The sequence below is a fragment of the Spermophilus citellus genome (genome assembly GCF_964194105.1).
Source record: "Spermophilus citellus genome assembly, chromosome: 2".
Lineage (NCBI taxonomy): Eukaryota > Metazoa > Chordata > Mammalia > Rodentia > Sciuridae > Spermophilus > Spermophilus citellus.
In genome coordinates, this window is record NC_138183.1 from 356,566 (window position 1) to 377,241 (window position 20,676).

At 45.1% G+C, this 20,676-nt stretch overlaps 1 protein-coding gene across 12 annotated transcripts in view; it reads right to left on the reverse strand.

Moving 5' to 3' along the window:
- The window catches only part of EHMT1 (euchromatic histone lysine methyltransferase 1), a 159,451-nt gene that overhangs the window by 68,323 nt on the left and 70,452 nt on the right, over nucleotides 1-20,676 (reverse strand). For 10 of the 12 annotated variants that reach the window (XM_081269854.1, XM_081269851.1, XM_081269853.1 and 7 more), the window contains 3 exons: nucleotides 18,267-18,447; nucleotides 7,345-7,502; nucleotides 6,592-6,780 (listed from right to left, as the gene is read on the reverse strand). In XM_081269854.1, coding sequence (XP_081125980.1) covers nucleotides 6,592-6,780; nucleotides 7,345-7,502; nucleotides 18,267-18,447 — 528 coding nt within the window. The remainder of the gene's footprint in view (nucleotides 1-6,591; nucleotides 6,781-7,344; nucleotides 7,503-18,266; nucleotides 18,448-20,676) is intronic. The other 2 variants (XM_081269850.1, XM_081269849.1) reach the window with 2 other exon arrangements.

Genomic DNA, 20,676 nt, shown 5'->3' on the forward strand with positions numbered 1-20,676 from the left:
CGGCAGGTATCCATAAAAAGGAAGATAAGAGCTGGGGTTGTGGCTCAGAGGTAGAGTGCTCTCCTAGCACATAAGGAGCTCTGGGTTCGATCCTCAGCACCACATAAAAATAAAATAAAGGTACTGTGTCCATCTACAACTAAAACAAAATATTAGGTGGGAGGTGCAAAACTTAAAAAGTGAAAGCATTCTCAAGAGGCCACAATATAATACACAATCAGGTCTACACTGACAATATCCAAGTCCAATCCCCGGAGCCACAACTACCGTGCTACCTCACTCCTTCCAACAAGTGTGCTGCCACACATGGCCTGCAGCTTCACATCAGAACAGAGATACCTTGTTTTCCTGCTGAGCTGAGTGACACTGGCCATGTATCAGTACATATCTGCTGCAAAGGCACTAAAACATGTGGGCACTAAAACATGTGGGCATACATCCAGCTCTTGCCCACCCACTTCCCAAGGTGGCTATGGCCTCCTGCATACTGACTGCATGCTCTGTGGCCTGGTGATTTCACTGTACCCTACCCTCTAAATCAGCAATGTCTTCCAGGACAAACACACAGATGGGAGAGATGTAGAACCTCTGGGTCACCTCCCCAACTATGATCTTCCACCAACAATGCGCAAAGAGGAACCACCAATCTTTCAACAGACTCTCACCGATGCTTAGATCTCACTTCCCCACACACAACAGGACCTGAGTCTTCTGTAACTTCTTAGTACTTTTCTATTTCTTCTACTGCATCTTGCATCCTCAGCCCATTTTCAGACTTGGACCTGGTTTTCTTATTGTAAAATTTACTTTTTATAAAGTATGTTATCAACATTTTTCATACCAAAGTTTTCCCATCTTGCATTCCTAAACCTTTCAAAATTCCTCCCAAATACTGTAAAGTCCAAAAAGCTTCTAAACCACATGATCAGGTTAGTCACAGAAACAACCCACCTTCTCAGTACCAATTTGTTTTAGTCAGTTTCTTCGCTGCTGTGACCAAAAGACTCAATTAGAGGATAAAAAGTTATTTGGGGGCTCACAGTTTTAGAGGTCTCAGTCTACAGATGGCCGACTGCATTCCTCGGGGCCTGACATGAGACAGAACATCATGGCAGAAGTGTGTTGCAGAGGAAAGCAGCTGAGGACATGGCACCACGAAGCTGAGAGAAACAATCACAGCTCATATTTTAGGTGTTGATATTGTGATTTGCCTCCCCCGGTCTTGGTCCTTAAAGATCCACACTGACATATCTGCCAAGCACCGACAGACAAGACTGACCCACGGCTGGTCACTGCTCACTACTATTTGGATGTGTGTACTGTTTTACTTAGAAAAGTTTAAAAGTGCCTCTAGGCATTTGCCAATTTTGCTGATAATGCTGACTTCTCATTCTCTAAGTACTTGTGACAGCCACACAAGGAAACAGGTGTTTACATCCTGCTCACATAAGTTCAGCTCAGCAGCTATGTAGTTTTCAGCTGATCTTCCGGGACTTTCAGAAAGATGATCACATTCCCAGAAACTCTTTTCTCTTGTCCTTTTAAATACTGATGTTTACAGCATCAGCCAGAACAGCCGGTGCTGTTGTGCCCACATCAAGAGATGAAAGCAGCTATCCCACCTTCATTTTACAACTGATAACAGAAATGCTTTGACTTTTCACCACTAAATATAACCTTTTTTGTAGTGTTCTGACATGTTAAGTCAGTTTTTTTTTTAAACTATGAATTTTATTTTAATTCATTGGTCAGGACTAGCCCTTGCCCAGCCGCCAGTCAGCTCCTGCCAGCCCTCTACCCAGGAACACACGACTGTGGGGGTATGACCCAGTTATGAGTTCGGCCTAAGAGGCAAAAGTTCAGCTCTCCCCAACCAGCACCCAGAATGGTGGCTGCACCCAACTGTCAGTCCTTGTGATTAGTGTCCAATCCAAGGGAAGAGACAAGGTCACCAACTTTTCAGAGAAAATGCAAGCCACTATGCATACGAAGGCTCACTGCCAGGTCAAAGAACTCCTACAAAATGACTTTTTCAAAGGACAAATGACCCAGTAGATGAATGGCTGAGACTTGAACAGGCATTTCAAAAAGGCATCCAAACTGCAAGTTGACATACAAAAAAGGACTCAACCTTCTTGGGAATCAGGAAAGTGAAATTAAAACTATTCTGCATTAGCGCTTTACACTCACCACTCAGAGACAGTTGGCAGCACTGCCAACTGGTGCAGCCACCCTACAGGGAAACCTGCACACAGAGTCATGGGTGTAACGAAGCACAGACTCCACTCCCAGTGTACACCAGGGGTCACCCATGCCATATGGAATAGCCCTCCCTGGAAACAACCCAAAAACTATAGCCTTGGGACCCCATACTCTGAAAAAAATGACTGAGAACTATGGAGAGCTTTTATTAACATGGGTTACATCTACTAACCTTACTGCAGTAGAAATTTAGGCTGACAATGTTCAAACCACAAGGACAGAGGTAATTAGCTGCCCAAGCAAAGACAGCAACATGGCCACTCCCCTGAAGGAGACGGAGGAACAGACATCTCAGCAATTCTGAGGTAACAGTTTTGATCCTGTAGATCTCCTTACAGAGCCTCAGAGACCCCACAGTCCAACTGGAAGACCACTGTTGTATGATGACAAAAATTAACAAACAACATAAAAACCCAAAACACAATAATATTGAATAAAATAAGTCATATTTAAAAAATGTAAGCACGCATACTATATGATTTTATTTATAAAGAACAAAACCAAAAAATCCAATCCTACAGTGGGAGCACACAGACAGGGATCCCTTATGGAGGGTCAGGGAGGCTGTGGAAGTGGTGGTGAGAGCCAAGGTTTTGACCTAGGTGAGGTAACACAGGTATGTCACACTTCAATAATGACAGCGGTACAGCTGTCCTGTGTGCAGGTGCAGAGTAATCTCCCAAATTCAAAGAATAGAAAGCTGAACTCAATAAAATGCTACTAACCTATCAGCTATTATCCATTCTGAGACAAAGCCTTGCCATGTTGCCCAGGCTCAAGCAATCTTCCTGCCTCAGCCTACAGATTAGCTGGCACCTGGCTTAAAATACTTTTCAAACGCATACATATCTGACCTGCAAACTCAGTCACTCCTGCTAACAGATATCCCTGGGAGAGAAGCCTGGTCTTCTGTGGTCACTGCCATTTCAGCACACAACTGCATCTGACTCAGGGTTCATTCAGCAAGCCTATACTTTGAGTCCTGTGCAAAGGTAGCCTACAGCTCAGCTTCAGAACAAGCTAAAGAGCTTCATTCTGCCTTTGTCCTCTGGAAGGGTTTACACAATAAAACTTCTACTGATTATGTCTGTGGAGATTTACTCCTGCCATCTTGCTTTCCAATGACCATATTTTCTTCTTGGTTCTTTTTGTTCAAGCTTCAAAGTTATTTAATTTTTAATTTCATTTCAATACCTAAGTTACTCAGGGTTACTCAGTATCTAGATCCTCTGGAAGACAAATACCTCAACCAAAGATGGAATCCAGAAATACTCAAACTCACATGCCATCTGGTGTAGAATTCAGCTGGCATTTTAAATCAGCAGGAGAAAGAAATGTCAAGCAATAAATGGAGTGAAAACTCTGGCCCAGCTATTCTGAGGGAAGCCCTGGGTCCCTAACCCTTGTGTCTTATTCTAAAAGCTCTATTGAGATATAATTTATAAAAAAAGAAAGAGATATAATTTATATACCATAAACTTCACCTGCATTGAGTGTATCTACCCCACATTTTATCACAATAAAATTCTGAATCAAATATTTGTACAGAATGAATGAAGTCAAAGTATTAGATGATAGCTTAGACAATTTTTTAAAACCAATAGTGAAAAAGATCAGTTTATCATAATTAGAACACAGAACCTGAAAGTCCTAAAGAAACGGACTAGTGTCTGTGAGCTCAGACAACTGACAAGACACCAAGGAAACAAACCACTCCAAACTTGCTTAGGCTCCTAGGACTGCACCTCTAAGAGATGAGCACCCCAGCAGAAAGGTGGGCAAAGCATACCAGCAGGTGTTTTCTAAAACAACAAGCCAACAGCCACCAAATGTGTGAGAAGCTGCTCACTCTCAACAGTGTAACACTAGCATTCCAACGACGCAGATTAGCTGGGGAAGATGAGAAAAACCATGCCTCTCAGCTAGAAGTATATATTACTCCAAAGTACATTCAACAAAGTGTTGTCTAAAACAGGAAAATGATCAAATCCATAGAGAAGGCTGGGTTCAATCCCTGATACTAAAAGGGGGCGCGGGAGAAACACAGTCAAATCCACAGCATGGAGTGTGAGGCAGGAGTGAAAACACTTCTCTGCACAGAATTGGGAGTGTGCTGGCCAGGGTCAGGATCAGGATCACAAAGCACACCAGAGCTACCGCACAATGGGATTATGATACTATTTTTTCCTTCCTTATACTTCACTATAGGGAAAAAAAAATGTAACAAGTATTTTACAATAAATAATTTTTAAAATCCCTTTACATCTCTTAATGTTAATATTACTTTTGAATAATTGAGAGCCGGAAGTAACATTTTAAATTTGCCCTAAAACCTGTAAAAAAGGAATAATAATAATTCATAAAAATGAGTCTAAAATTGAAGTAAAAATAAGAAAGGACACCAGGTGCAGTGATGCATGTCTGTAATCCCAGCAGCTTGAGAGGCTGAGGCAGGAGGATCACAAGTTCAAAGCCGGCCTCAGAAACTTAGCAAGGACCTAAGCAACTCAGTGAGACCCTATCTCTAAAAAAAAAAAAAAAAAGAAAGAAAGAAAGAAAGAAAGAAAAAGAGCTGGGGATGTGGCTCAGTGGTTAAGCACCCCTGGGTTCAATTCCTGAAACCTAAGTAAATTAATTAATAAAAGAAGAAAAGACATGCCCCAAATTCTGACAGATGAAAGTGCTTGGTACTGATGGAGTACATAGCTAAGCAACAAAATGATACCTCTAAAATAAGTCACTGAACAGTATCACCTGCAAATGCTGTGCCTAATGCTAGCCTGGGATAATTCACCAGACAGAGGCTTCATTTTAAATAAAGATGGAGAACCTCTGCTAAAGATTCTGCAAAGAAGTCTGACATATTTGAACAATACACCACTAATGTTTAGGCAGTCTGATTCTCAGCCTCCCAATGCTGCTCCTAGTAAGCATGTCACTTCTAACTTATCCCTCTCAGAACTGAAAGAATATAAAATTTATGCCTAAACCTCAAAGCTTGCTCACAAATTCTAAGAACTTGCCAAGCTGGCATCAGCAGCAACCCCAGATGGTTTTCTGGAGCACCCAGACAGTTCCCTGGAGCACCCACAGAAGGTTCCTAGGAACACCTGCAGATAGTTCCCAGAAGCATTCCAGACTGCTCCCAGGAGTACCCACAGATCACCCGCAGGAGCACTCATGAATGGTGCCATGCCTACCAAGGTGAGCAATATGGCTGAGACAAGACTGTCCAGTGCTCATCCTCAAAGGACTTGGAATAAATGGTCTATAAAGAAAGCATGCCTCACATCCTTGAGGAGCAGAACTATGTATCATTCCACAGGCCGCTCAGGGAGCCTTGGACACACACTCTGCAAGGAGGGCAGAGGCTTCAACCTGCACGAGCATGATAGCCCCAGCATGGAGAGTGTATAGGATAGAATGAGGCCAGCCTCGAAAAGGCATCAGTCAAAATCAGCTGCTGAGCATGGTGGTACACAGACATAATTTCAGCAACTTGGGAGGCAGAGACAGGAGCATCACAAATTTGGGGTCAGTGTCAGGAAACTTAGTGAGACACTGTCCACCCTGCCCCCTAAAAATGATTATAAGCAGACATTGAGGGCACACAGAAGGTCACTGATTAATGCTTCAGATTATTATATTCTTTTTCTATCTTACCCGCCCCCAACACCAGTACTGGAGACTGAATCCAGGGGTGTTCTACCACTAAGCTACGTTCTCAGCCTTTATTTTTTATTTTGAGATAGAATCTTGCTAAGTTGCCCAGGCTCGCCTAGAACTTGTGATTCTCCTGCTTCAGCCTCCGGAGGTGCTGGAATTACAGGCGTGCACCACTACACCCAGCTTCCAGCTGGATTATTGATATTGTTATTCTTGCCAACCTGGAACTTAAGAAGAAGCTCGTGAGGCTTTATGTCAATGATGCTGTACAGGAAGAAAAACATTCCTAAGATGAAAATAAATGAATAATTCCAAGGAAATAAATATAAAACTCAAAGCCAAAAGTATATAGGAGCCAGGATCGAGAGTTCAAAGCCAGCCTCACCAACAGCAATGAACTAAGCAACTCACTTGAGACCCTGTCTCTAAATAAAATACAAAATAGGGCTGGGATGTGGCTCAGTGGTTGAGTGCCCCTTGAGTTCAATCTCTGGTACCAAAAAAAAAAAAAAAAAAGTAAATAGGAAAAAAAAAAGTTTTTATGAATAAAAAGTATGCAGGACATTTCATGCGGGCCCAGAGCACCCCAAGTGGTGACTCTTGGAACCTATGGCCAGCTCTGGGATTCCTTTCATCTGCAACACCACCCAAACATGGTCCTACCTTTGGGGCCCGGTCAGTTTCGGACATGTTCTCTTTAGAAGTCCTGCTATCCTCTGGGGGAAATGCAGCAGCCTGCTCAGCTCCATGGTCCTCATCCTCCTCAAGCTCATCAGAGTCATCCTCTTCTGAGTCCATCTCCAAGCTCTCTCCATTCACATGAAGGTTGCTGTCGCCCAAGGCCTTTTCACCCTGGAACACACAGATGTACACTGCTCAAGGACAACCGCAGCAGTCACCAACAGGCCTGCCAGCTCCCACGTGAGCCTCAGTAATCATGGGAGATGGAGGGCCTGCTGGGCCAGGATGGACACGGCAGTGGTGCCCACTCATGGTGTACCTCAGGTGACAGGAAATGAAGAACCAACCAACTGGGCCAGGGATGCAGGAGTGGCATCCACCCATTATGCACCTCAGGTGATGGGAGACGAAGAACCTGCTGGGCCAAGGACCCAAAAGTGGTGCCCACCTACTGTGTGACTTAGGTCATGGGAGCGGAAAGACCTGCTGGGCCAGGGATACAACGGTGATGCCCAGTGCCTGCAGCCTGGCTGGTGGGAGACAGGGTAAGAAGAGGGAGGAAGGTGGGTCTTCAACAACCCACCTAGGCATAGAGGCCGTGCCCTACAGCAGAGGGATCAAGGGAAGGTCATACAAATTACTGACAACCTCACAGGATGCTCCTTGGCCAAGGAAGCCCTGCACAGAGGTGCAAATTCAAGCACTTACGGTACACAGCACACACGTCCCTCTTACCTTGGAGCCCACAGTGGAATGAGTTAGACTCTTAAACATCTCAATCACCGTCCTCTGCTTTAAGACTTTGGTCTTTTTCTTAGGAACCAGGCTGTAGGTTCCCATCCTTCGTTTTTTCTTCCGAGATACTGCAGCTGCTAAAACAAAAGGCAAGCAAGCTAAAAAAAAAAAAAGTCAAAAGGGGACAAAAGAGGAAAAGAAATACCATTCAAATGTTTTTAGAGGTAGGAGACAGTTTATAAAATCTGATTACCACAGTCAGCAGCAAATCCCATGGCACCAGGCACACTTCTTATGGACCTACACAGGATGACTTGTCCCTACTTGTTATAAATTGCAGAGAAAGACAAAGCACTTTCCAGATCAGGTTTCCTTCAGAATGAAACCCTGAGCAGACACTGCCATCCCACCTTGCAGGAAGGAAACCAATAGCCACTAGAAGCAGGATCCTGAGACACTCCTACAGTCTACCCCTAGGTCCTGCCCCTCCATCAAATGCCCATCAGGAACAGTGTGTGCAGCAGGAAGAGCACAGGACTGAGAAGAGCCTCAATCTCACAACCCATCACTGGGCCAGGCCAGGCCAGTCTTCCTAGAATGCTAAGACCTTTCCCACAGTGAGAAGCAGGTATCATCCCTAAAGCTCTGGACCTCACTGGGACCCACCCCCAACAACCCCAGAACAAGAGGGAAAGAAGGGCCCTAGAGCAACGTCACCATCTATAGACAACTCTGGGGCCTGGGCAGTAGTTTTCAAGCAAGAGGTAACAGTTAAGGAAATGGAGTGAGGGCTCAGGGACCCCAGAAACCCTCCTAAACACAGCTCCAGGTCAAAGTATTTCATACAAGATTCTCTGCAATATATGTGTCTGTGTGTGTACATGTAAAAATTTTGTTATACTGAAGATGTAGAACTTTTCTCTTGTCACAATTCACTGAGACAGCCAAACAAATACAGACAGCATTCTCACTGCATCAGGCACTAAAAGTCACCTAGAGATGACACACTGTATGAAAGAATGTGCAGAGGTCACACACAAAAACTGTGTCACCTTATCCCAGGGCCTTGAACAACATGGACTCTGGTTCCCACCGGGGAGGCAAGGTTCCTGGAACCAATCCCTCATGAATACCAAGAGCCAACTCTATATACTTCCTCACTAGGGTTTTTTCTTAATGGACTACAGTAGCCCATCGTAACAGACCAGGCTGTCACTGTTTCAGTCAGGCTGGCTCTTCATAGTCTGTGACAGCTGACGAGCTACAACAGTGAATGCCAGGACGGAGACCTTACTGCCTCAAAAGTCCAAACCACCTGTCCCTAGGAAGAGTTTGCGGACTCCCAAGATGACTTCAGCGTGAGGAAAGGGGAGAAAAAGATGCCTGGGAATCAAAGTCGGCTGGAAGGAGCGTATGAGGACATCTGAGGGCCTTCCTCAAATGGCAGGTGAAACACATGGTAGGAAGAACAGAACTCACTGCCCCAGAGCAGCACAGAAATGTCTACAAAGAACCTCTGGAAATGAAGGATCTACTGAGCATGTCAACATTCCCAAAGAGGAAACTGAAGTACAACAAGGGGGCAACCTTGGTACAGCAGGGGCTTCAGAGTGTCCAGCTTGGGGGTCCAGGCCCAAAGATCCAGAAAGGTCAGGGCCAAGAAAGAAGCTCAGGGAAGGTTAGCATTTAGGATCTGTAGGGGCTCAAGAGACCCTTGGGAAGAGATCTGAAGTCCAGACTGCCTTAGACAGGACCAGAGCACGAGGAGCATCAGATCAAGAGCCCAGGGAAAGAACTCACAGAACTGATGACTTTTCAGGATGCTCTGGGAGGTACATCCACACACAGGTAAGCAAGGAAACACCCATGAAGTGGGGAGGAATGGGGAGGCCGCCCAGCTGCTGCACCACGAGGCTGGGCTGCTGGGGTACAGCCAGCATGCTTCAGGAAGGAGACAGGCTTGATGGGAAAGAGCAAACACACAGAGAAGAGGCTCCCCCAAAACCTCTACAGCTGCTTCTGCAGCCTGAAATTGACTTTTTCCTTTAAGTCTCAGGAGAAGAGCCGGACTGCCCATCATCCTGGGGGAAGGACTCACAGCCCATGCCCTACCAGGCAGAGCCACCTTCCTCCTTCCTACTTGTCCATGGGCTCCCATGGTGAGTCCAGGCCGTTCTGGGCTCTACCTGCCTCCAGAGAGTCCAGCACCCCACACTCACTCCTCTCTGGGAGTGCTCAGAGGTGAAGGACTACATGGTGCAGTGGGAGCGCTGGATGAAAAATAATCCCTAATTTCTGTTTAGGGTGGAGATTCAAGCTGAATGATATAAGTTCTCCCACCCACTTCTACTTTTGTGGTGTGTCATAACATTGGCTACCTCACCAGCTCTAAGTGAGCAACCTGGTGGCACTAAGCTTGCTCACACTTCTGCGCAGCCTTCACCACTATCCACTCTTTACAGTGTGTCCCAAACAATGCATATTCCCCCCTCCCCTCCCCAGCCACCAGCACCCCCCATTCTACTTTCTGTGATTTCAGCTATTCCGGGTAAGAGACGTCAGGGGAGTGGAGTCACCACAGTACTCGTGCTCTGGTGCCTGATGGCTTCAGTTCACGCTGCAGAGCACCCTTCCTTTGTGAAGCTGAGCAGAGTTCCACCCTGTGGACTGGCCACACTCTGCTGCTCCCTTCACCCACCAAAGGGCGCCGGTGCTCTGGCTGCTTCCACCGTTTGGCTCTGGTGATAATGCTGTGACACACTGAAGACCCTGTCTTCAGTTCCTCGGGGTATATCCAGAGTGGAACTGCTGGATCATGTGGTGATTCTACATTTAGTTTTCCCTCAGCGGCTGTGTGGCTTTTCACTCCCAGCAACAGTGCACATGCTCTCCAACACACGCTCTTCTGGTGTCTTGCCTGGATGGGAGCCGTCCTGGTGGGTGGAGGTGGCATCTCATGGTAGTCTTGGTTTTCATTTCCCTCATGAGTAGTCACGTTGAGCATCTCTTTCTGCCTATTGGCCGTCTGCACATCTCCTTGAAGAGACGTCTGCTCAAGTCCCTTGCCCATTTTTGAGTCAGGTTTTCTGCTCTTTTGTTGCCAGGGAGTTGCAGGGCTTCTTTTTACCATCTGGAGAGTAGTCCTTGTCACACATAAGGTTCCAGATGTTTCATCCTGTTCTGTGGAATGGCCTTTTACTGTTAGGAGTAAGGAATCAAATCAGTACATAGGCAGTTGCCTTTTGACACGCGGAACTTTTTAAATTCGTACAAAGTGCAACTTGTCTAGTTCTTATGCTGCCAGTGCTTTTGGCGTCACATCCAAGAAGTCACTGCCAGATCCCACGCTTTGAAGCTGTCCCTGTTGTTTCCTTCTCAGTGAACTCAGAAGGAAGTTTCAGGTCTCGCCTTCAGGCCCTGCTGTCCTGGGATAGTCTTTATATGCGGGTGAGACAGGGCCCGCCTTCATGCTTCTGCGTGTGGATTTCCAGTTTTCTCAGGACTGTTCCTTGGGAAGCTGTCCTTTCCCCCATGAAATGGTCTTGACAACCTTGCCAAAAATTAATGATGTGGTGGGTTTATTTCTGAGCTCTCTATTCTACTCCACTGATCCACATCTGCCTGTATTCCAATACCACATTGTCTTGATTGCAGTAGATTAATAATAAGCTTTGAATCTCTATTTTCTTAAATCTAATGAGACTTAATCTGCAGCCTAAGCATGGTCCGTCCTAGAAGAAATTCCATGGGCACTAGTGAGGCCTGTATATCCTGTTGCTGTGGGAAGAGGGCTACGTGTATGTCTGCAGATCTAGTGAGTTCATGGTGCCATGTTCTGTGTGGCTGCACCATCCATTACTCATAGTAAGTACTGAAATCTACAACTACCACTGTAAAAGTGTCTATTTCCTTCTCCAATTCTGTTAATTCTTGCTTCATATATTTGGAAGATTTATCGTTAGGTACTCAAATGTTTTTATTTACTATACTTTTTACTTTTCAATCTTGCTAAGTTGCCCCGGTTGGCCTGGAACTTGAAATCCTCCTACCTCAGTCTCCCAATTCACTGGAAGTACAGGTACAGCCATGGTCCCTAGCTATAAATATTATACTCTTGCTGTCTTAAAGCTTTTACTAACAGATGGCATCCTTCCTTGTTTCTTGAAAGCTTTTGATTTAAAACTCATTTTCATCTGGTATTAGTATATCCACATTTATTGACTTTTGGTTCTTGTTTGCATAGAACATTTTTTCCCCATCCTTTCACTTTTGATATATTTGTGTCTTTGTATCTAAAGTGTTTTTCCTGTAGAGAACATATAACAGGATCATGTGATTTTATGCATTCTGCCAATCTGTCTTACGATTAGAGTGCTTAATCTGTTTACAATTAAAGTAGCTACTGCTAAGGATGCACTTAATGTCTTCATTTGCCTTTAGTTGACTTTTTATTTTTTTTATTTTTTATTTTTTTAAGAGAGAGGAGAGAGGAGAGAGGAGAGAGAGAGAGAATTTTCAATATTTATTTTCTAGTTCTCAGCGGACACAACATCCTTGTTGGTATGTGGTGCTGAGGATCGAACCCGGGACTTTTTAAAACTGAAATGTTTAAATCTATATTTTCTCTTGTATATATCTGTGACTATTTTATTTGTCATTACTGTGGGGATTACATTTGACATTCTAGAATTTTACACTCTTCTTTGAATTTATACCAGCTTCACTACAATAAAACAATGAAAACTCCGCTTATATACAGTTCTTAGTCCTGCCCCTTTTGATGGTTTTCACAAAAGTACATCCTTATACACTGTGCATACCAAAACAAAAACTAATTCTTTTAAATGCATTAGTCTCTTAAACTACACAGAAAAAGTGGAGAATTACAAGTGAAAATTATAATAAGGCTAGTATCCGCTTTTATCTTTAATATTTTTATGTATATTTTTTAATTGTACATATATCTTTATTTTTATGTGGTGCTGAGGATCGAACTCAGTGCCTCACACATGCGAAGCAAGTGCTTTATCACTGAGCTACAGCCTCAGCCCCTAGTAACTGCTTTTTTATAATGCACCGATCTATTAAGTCTTACAGAAAGCACAAAATGGAATTACAAGCCATTTTTATACTAACACTTGCTTCTATAATTGCTCGTATGTTTACTTTATTGAGATCCTCAATCCTCTATACTATACAATTAATTTACTGTGTAAGATCCTTTCATTTCAACCTGCAGAGCATTTCTTACAGGGCAGTCTACTGTGGTAAACTCTCTCAGCTTGGGTTTATCTGGGCCTATCTTAACCTTTCCCGCCTCTTGAAAGACATAGGTTTCTTAGCTGACAGTTCTGTTTTTTCTTTTTGCACTTGGGATACATCGGCCTGCGACCTGTGGCATCCAAAGATTCTGATGAGAAATCTGTGGGCGCCACCAAGGACCTTGTATGTGAAGAGTCACATTCCTCCTGCTGCTCTCAAAACCCTTTCTTTCAACAGCTGGATTAGGGTATCAGTGTGGGACTTGAGTTCATCTTACCCTGAGGTTCGCTGATCTCTTTGGATGCCATATTCACATCTTTCATCTGCATAAGTTCTGCAAAAGTTTCCTACCATGTCTTCTACTTGTGGAGCACCCACAAAGTGCACACTGCCCAGCTGATAGTGTCTCACATAACCCTAAGGCTCTATTCAGTCTTCTTTAGTCTTTTTTTCTTCCTGATCCAAAGACTTTATAATTTTCAGTATCTTATATTCAAGTTTGCTCTTTCTTCTGCCTGCTCAGATCTTCCTTTGAATCCTTGTATGGTATTTTTCATTTCAGTTACTGTACTTTTCAGAAACGAAATTAATATCTGGTTCCTCTTTATAAAGGTTTTCACCTCATTAATATTTCCATCGTATTTCTACATTATCTTTTTTTTTTTTTTTAACTTTCTCCATGTCTCCCTCCAGTTCTTTGACCATGTGTAGGAAAGCTGCTTCTAACTTTATCCGGGAGATGTATCATCATGTTTTCTCAGGAAAGGTTTCTGTTGTTGTTGTTGTTGTTTCCTTTGAGTGGGCCACAATGCCCTCTGTCTTTCTGCATGTATTGCACATCAGTTGGAAACAGACATCTAATATAGTGGTGGCAACTCTGGAAGGCAGGTTCTCTCCCTTTCTCAAAGTTGGCTGTTCTTTCTTACTGCTATTGACTGTTTTGGGTTTTTTTGATAGTTGTGGGCTACCTCTGTGCCAAGAACTATGGGGTAAATTTAAGGTTTTGTCACTTCTTTTCTAAGTGAGCACCTTTCCCTGGGCACACACTGTCTTTACAATTTTCCCATATACCGTTTCTTTTGAATACCCTAATCTTTAATATTCAGATCCCAAAAGGCAAAAAAAAAGAGAGAGAGAAAAAAAACTTGGGAAAGAGGGTTGTGAAGATGGAAGGAAGTGTGACCACATGGGCATAGCCTCTTGGTCTGATCCTGTGTCAGAACACAGGCTGCTGCTTTCTGGAGGACAGTATCCTTTTTGCCCACTCAGGCTCCCACAGGCTGAGTGTAGGCTGCTCCAGCAACACATGGACCAGGGCTTTGCTACAAGATAAAACTGACTTCAACTTCGGTTACTATTCCACCCCGCACTCCTGCCATGAAGTGCCACCACAGACTTAACCTGCAAACCTTCCACAAACTTGAGTTTCAAAACAGCTACAGCAGCCAGGCATGGTGCTGTAGCTGTAATCCCAGCAACTTGGGAGGCTGAGGCAGGAGGATTTCAAGTTCAAGGCCAGCCTCAGCAACTTAGCAAGACCCTAAGCAACTTAGCGAGACCTTGTCTTAAAATTAAAACTTTACAAAAGGGCTGGAATGTGGCTCAGTGGTTGAGAGCCCCTGGGTTCAATCACCAGGACAAAAACACACACACACACAACCACCTACAGTAGACAGACTGTACCAGGGCAGCTGTGGTCCAGAGGAGAGTTGGTTCTGCTTTATCCTGCTCCACCATCATTCCAGAACCCTCTGAAATAGGTTTTTAATCATACAACTCTGCAGTTGAAAAGAAAACAGAAAGAGCTGCTGAGAAAGGTGCTAATCAGTTTTTGTCAAAAGAACCAATATCCACCTAAGGCCAAATTCTGGATGTCCAAGAGCTGGGCAGTGTGGTCCCCACCAAGGCTGTGGTTCGCTGAAGGTGATTTAACACTATGATGAGCACTGGGTCATCCATGTCTGACAATGAAGAATGGAGGGGTGAGGTACAAGTCCTGTGGAGCCTCAGCCACCCAAGCCAGGCACAGCTGCCTACAGAGCTTGGCCGTGACTCCAACCATAAAGTGCACATCCACCCTGTTTGTGGTGAGCTCACTATTTAGCAAGAGGGAAAAGAACACAGCCTCCTCTGACCACCACCACAACAATGCCAAGACTAGTGAAGAGATAACGTAAAATTTTAAGGCTGACCAAGACACTCCAATGCTGGCTCTACACATGCCCACAGGAGGCAACACTGAGAACGGCGAGGTCTGAAGGTGGAACAGTGCTGAATTGTGCTGTTCCTGGCATACATAGACACTGCTGCAAAAGGCCTACACCTGTTCCCACCATATCAACAGGGGCCTCCACGTCCCCTCCATCCAGGACACCTGGTAGGGACAATGACACTTGCCAGAAGACTGTGGTGCTGCCCTCCAGGCAGGCCTCCTGCTCTCAGCAATGCTAGAGGTGTGTTAGTAGCTGAAGTGAGATGGGACCCAAACAGGGCACACTCCTCTCTGGGAAACTCTTTCTGGCCTGGGGAGATGAGGTAAGCCTTGAGGCGACACAGAAGGTAGCTGGGGCTGGGGGCACACCTATTACCTGGGAAGCAGAGCAGTCAACCAACTGTCAGAACATACTGTACCTACAGTTGGAGGTGATTTCACATGCTTATCCCAAAACTAATATGCTAATTAACCAAAGCTACATGGAAAGATATGGAAGATAAACTAGAGAACTGATGAACACATTGGGCATTTCACTTTAGAAAGATGATGAAATAATAAGCTTAAATTAAAGGAAAAAAAAGCATTAGCATGTGAACAGCAATACTGACTGCTGTGACATTCCTTGCCAGTCCACAACCACATGAGAGAAGCAGATGCTACAGAGCTTTGTGAATACCAGGTAAGCTGCCCGAAACAAGCAGCGCTGAAGGCACAGAGCCATGAAGCTAGGCAGTAGGGGCCAAGACTGATTCTGCTTCCTAACTGCCACGTCCCCACAGGAAGATCCAGAGCTCCCTATGGAGGCTGCTGGTTCCAGCCTGGGAAGAAGAGGACCAGATGCACCTGAGCCATCCCTACCAGCCAGAAGGTTTTCAGAGAGTGATGGGCCACATCCGAGGATCCGGAATCCAGCTGAAGGACCCCGCTGACAAAACCTGAGATGATTGGAGCAGAAAAACAAGGACAGTAATATACTACAGCCCAAAGATCCAAATGAGAGTTTATGAGGTGCTACAGTGTGGATCCTGAACGTCCTCCAAGATTCATGTGTTAAAGGCTTAGAACCCAGAGTGGTGCTACCAAGAGGTGGTAGGGCCTTTACGAGGTGGGACCTACTGGGAGCATCAGTGCAGCAAGTGTGTCCACAAAGGGGAGCAAGGGACCGGTCCCTTCTCACTTCCTGAGATGAGGTGACTGGTTCTGTTCCACCACATGCTCCGACAGTGTGCTAACCCAAGCTAAAAGCAATGGGGCCAACCAATCACAGACCAAACCTTTGAAACTTTTCTCTTTACAAGTTGATAAAATCTCAGTTATTTGTTACAACAACAGAAATCTGACACACGAGTCAAAAGTTAAAAATAGATGGGTAGGGGGTAGGGGACTAGGGCTGTTGCTCAGCCGCAGAGCACTTGCCTAGCATGTGTGAGGCATTGGGTTCAATCCTTAGCACCACATAAAAAGAAACAAATAAAGGCATCCTGTCCATCTACAACTACAAAAATAACTTAATAAGCGGCTGGGATTGTGGCTCAGCAATAGAACATTTGCCTAGCACGTGCGAGGCGCTAGGTTCGATCCTCAACACCACATAAAAATAAATAAAGGTATTGTGTCCATCTACAACTAAAAAAAATACATATTAAAAAAAATAACTTAATAAAAAAAATAAATGGGTAGGAAGTGAATCTTCCTTTCAGTATAAATGCAACTGAAAGGCAGTGATGGAGACAGAAAACCACCATGTGGACCCTGCCCTGCAGCATTTCCTGGTGGGCTGTGATAAGGAACAGGACACCTGCAGAACCTCAGACTCTGAAGATACATACTAGGGACAACCTTTATAATGGAGCAACATGCAAGACCCTGCCATACCCTAACAAGTCAAAAGGCCACCAAAACACAATTCCTAATGATATAGGTCAGTCACCTGTGGTGTCCCAAGACCTATACCTGGTCCTGAGGCACAGTGAAAAGCAACCTAAGAGAGGTTCTATGGAGAGCCTGGCCTGTATTCTCAAGATGCCACAGTCAAAAATGACCAGGAATGCTTCAAACTAATAGGAAACTAACAAGAAACAATAGAGACAAGTGACTGTGGGATCCAGGATCAGATGTGTTTTTCTTTGGCTTTAAGGGACATTACTAAGAAATCAGCAAAGTTAGCAATGTGCTACGATTAGGTGACTGTCACAGCCCTGGTGTTGATTACTGCACTGTAAGAAGCTAGAAAACACAATGCATTATTTTTAGGAAAAACACTTAACTATTTAGAGGTAAAAGGGAACGAGTCTGTATTTGTAGCATAGTTCATGTTGCACAAAATGATTATGTACGGGGAAGAGGAGCAAAATTGTGCCTTTTGGTAAAGGGAGTGAAGGGCACGTGGGAATTGTTTGAACAATTTATGCGACCTTTGTGGTAGTCTAAAATTATTTTAATTCGAATTTTAAAAGTCATATCCTGGTGCTAGGGTTGGGGCTCAGAGGTAGAGCACTCGCCTAGCATGTATGAGGTACTGAGTTTGATCCTGGACACCACATAAAAATAAAATAAAGATATTGTGCCTACCTATAACTAAAAAGTAAATGTTTAAAACAAAAAAAAAAAAAAAAAGTCATATTCTGGTGCTGGGGTTGTGGCTCAATGGTAGAGCTCTTGCCTATCACACATGAGACACTGTATTCAATCCTCAGCACCACATAAAACAAACAAATAAATGAATGAATGAATAAATAAATAAATAAAACAAAGGTATTGTGTTCATTTACAACTTAAAAAAAAGTCATAACCTGTGGCCAGGTGAGATTCCCCAGGTAAAGCCCTCAGGCCAATAGTCTCAGCACCAGGCCAACCTGGTTCAACTTTCAGGAAGGCTGGCTGGCAGGGCCTTTTCAAATTCAAACTCATGGCTGGCCTGTGTCACAGGGAGCCTTCCATCTCCTCAGGGAGGACACTCCACACACATGCAGTGGCAGCTCCCTATGAGGCCACATGCTGCCAACTCCTACAAAAGAACCCCAACAATAATCAAGTGTCCATCCACTCAACCAACAAGGAGAGGCATGAGCACCAGGGGGCTGAGGAGAAGCACCCAGGGGCAAGTGACACAGTCAGAGCAAAAGACAACTCTCCACACCTTGGCCACACTTAGTGCCAAAAGATAAGTCTCCACACCTTGGCCACACTTAGTGCTTCCAACAGCATCCAACACAGGACCAGGAGTGCTCTCAACCCCAGAGTCCTCCACCCAGACCAAGTCAGTTTTAATACAATATTCACTTCAGATCAGAGGCAAGGCAGGTGGCAGCAAGAAAGGCTTTAAGGCAGGCACTGCCTCTCCACTGCGCAGGCCAGTGCTCAGTGACACCAGCCACACTGCACCTGGAAGGCAGAAGCTCAAGACATACATTCAGAAAGAAACACAGCTGGTGGACCCTTTTACCTGTCTGTGACTTTGTGGTGGCCATGTAGCACTGGCTCTGAGGTAGTGACGGGTGAAGGGATGGGAAGGGGGGTAAAAGCTGCTGTCGTCCACAGTCAGAAACGTTTCTGTTGATCTCCTCTTTTGGTTCCTTATGGTCTCTAGCTTCTCGAACATCCCTGGGATCCTTGCTGGCTGCATGCTTCAAAACAAAGACAATTAATAACTATGACGACAAGCCAAAAGATGATTGCTGAAATAACATGCACCCAAAAATTACAGCTCTTTTCCCCAGTAATTCCCCTCAAGTGAGAGATGAGCCACTATGGGGAAACAGAAAATCTACAAATCCATGCAACTTGGACATCATCAAAGAAGCACCTGGAGCTAGGACATGTATGCCTAGGCATCTGCTGGATGACGAAGGTCAGGCTACCAGCCACCACCCAAGCTAAGAACAGTATTTCCAGGTCTAATGGTAAGGAGGATCACGAGGAAGGAGGGGCAGAGGGAGAGGGAAAAAGAAGCATCTGCAGTGACTGTGTGGCTGTAGAACCTCAAATATCATCTTATCTGCTATTTGTAGAAAAAGTCTGCCAGCCCCTGATTTAGGCAATCAGTATGACTAAGCTAAAAACACCCAAAATGGAAGCACCGAAACCTCTCTAGGAGTGCCTCCACAGCTGCCACAATTAGACCTGCAAGATCTCCAAACAGCATGGATTCCACAACAGCTAGTTACACTTGAATCTGTCTTTAGCCTTAGCCTTCCAAAGCACCAGCAGCCTGTAGGCAGCTATGCTGACACCATAACCACCTCACGATGGATCAATAGCCTGCCTTTATTCCACACAGCCTAGACTCCAGTGAACCTCCATCTATCTGCTTCCATATATTCACAGACAACCTTGAGAGGTTGACCTCAAAACACCTCAAGCTGACAAAATCTTATTGTGCACACAGTAGTTTCCATAAATAATAAGTAGAACAGACAGGCTTCCTCTGATACATTATCCTGAGAAAACTGGAAATCCACACGCAGAAGCATGAAGGCGGGCCCTGTCTCACCCGCATATAAAGACTATCCCAGGACAGCAGGGCCTGAAGGCGAGACCTGAAACTTCCTTCTGAGTTCACTGAGAAGGAAACAACAGGGACAGCTTCAAAGCGTGGGATCTGGCAGTGACTTCTTGGATGTGACGCCAAAAGCACTGGCAGCATAAGAACTAGACAAGTTGCACTTTGTACGAATTTAAAAAGTTCCGCGTGTCAAAAGGCAACTGCCTATGTACTGATTTGATTCCTTACTCCTAACAGTAAAAGGCCATTCCACAGAACAGGATGAAACATCTGGAACCTTATGTGTGACAAGGACTACTCTCCAGATGGTAAAAAGAAGCCCTGCAACTCCCTGGCAACAAAAGAGCAGAAAACCTGACTCAAAAATGGGCAAGGGACTTGAGCAGACGTCTCTTCAAGGAGATGTGCAGACGGCCAATAGGCAGAAAGAGATGCTCAACGTGACTACTCATGAGGGAAATGAAAACCAAGACTACCATGAGATGCCACCTCCACCCACCAGGACGGCTCCCATCCAGGCAAGACACCAGAAGAGCGTGTGTTGGAGAGCATGTGCACTGTTGCTGGGAGTGAAAAGCCACACAGCCGCTGAGGGAAAACTAAATGTAGAATCACCACATGATCCAGCAGTTCCACTCTGGATATACCCCGAGGAACTGAAGACAGGGTCTTCAGTGTGTCACAGCATTATCACCAGAGCCAAACGGTGGAAGCAGCCAGAGCACCGGCACCCTTTGGTGGGTGAAGGGAGCAGCAGAGTGTGGCCAGTCCACAGGGTGGAACTCTGCTCAGCTTCACAAAGGAAGGGTGCTCTGCAGCGTGAACTGAGGCCATCAGGCACCAGAGCACGAGTACTGTGGTGACTCCACTCCCCTGACGTCCCTTACCTGGAATAGCTGAAATCACAGAAAGTAGAATGGGGGGTGCTGGTGGCTGGGGAGGGGAGGGGGGAATATGCATTGTTTGGGACACACTGTAAAGAGTGGATGGTGGTGAAGGCTGCGCAGAAGTGTGAGCAAGCTTAGTGCCACCAGGTTGCTCACTCAGAGATGGTCAATGTTGTGATTTCACCCTCTCCCATAAAAGACAAAGCATCCCCATCTCCTGGCAATGAGACCAGGGAGAAGTGGCCCAAGTCAGAAATTACTGTAATTTGAGGCACTTGATGAGTGCTGTGCTCCACACTGATGGGTTTAAGTGAGGACATGCTTCATGAGGTCACAAGTGTGGCTGGCAGGCAGGCAGGCAGGCAGGCAGGCAGTCAGGTAGGTAGGCAAAGAGGGGAGTTCCAGATGGAACAGCAAACTGTACACCTCACCAGTGAAAGATGAGTGCTAAGCAGGGCAGGGGT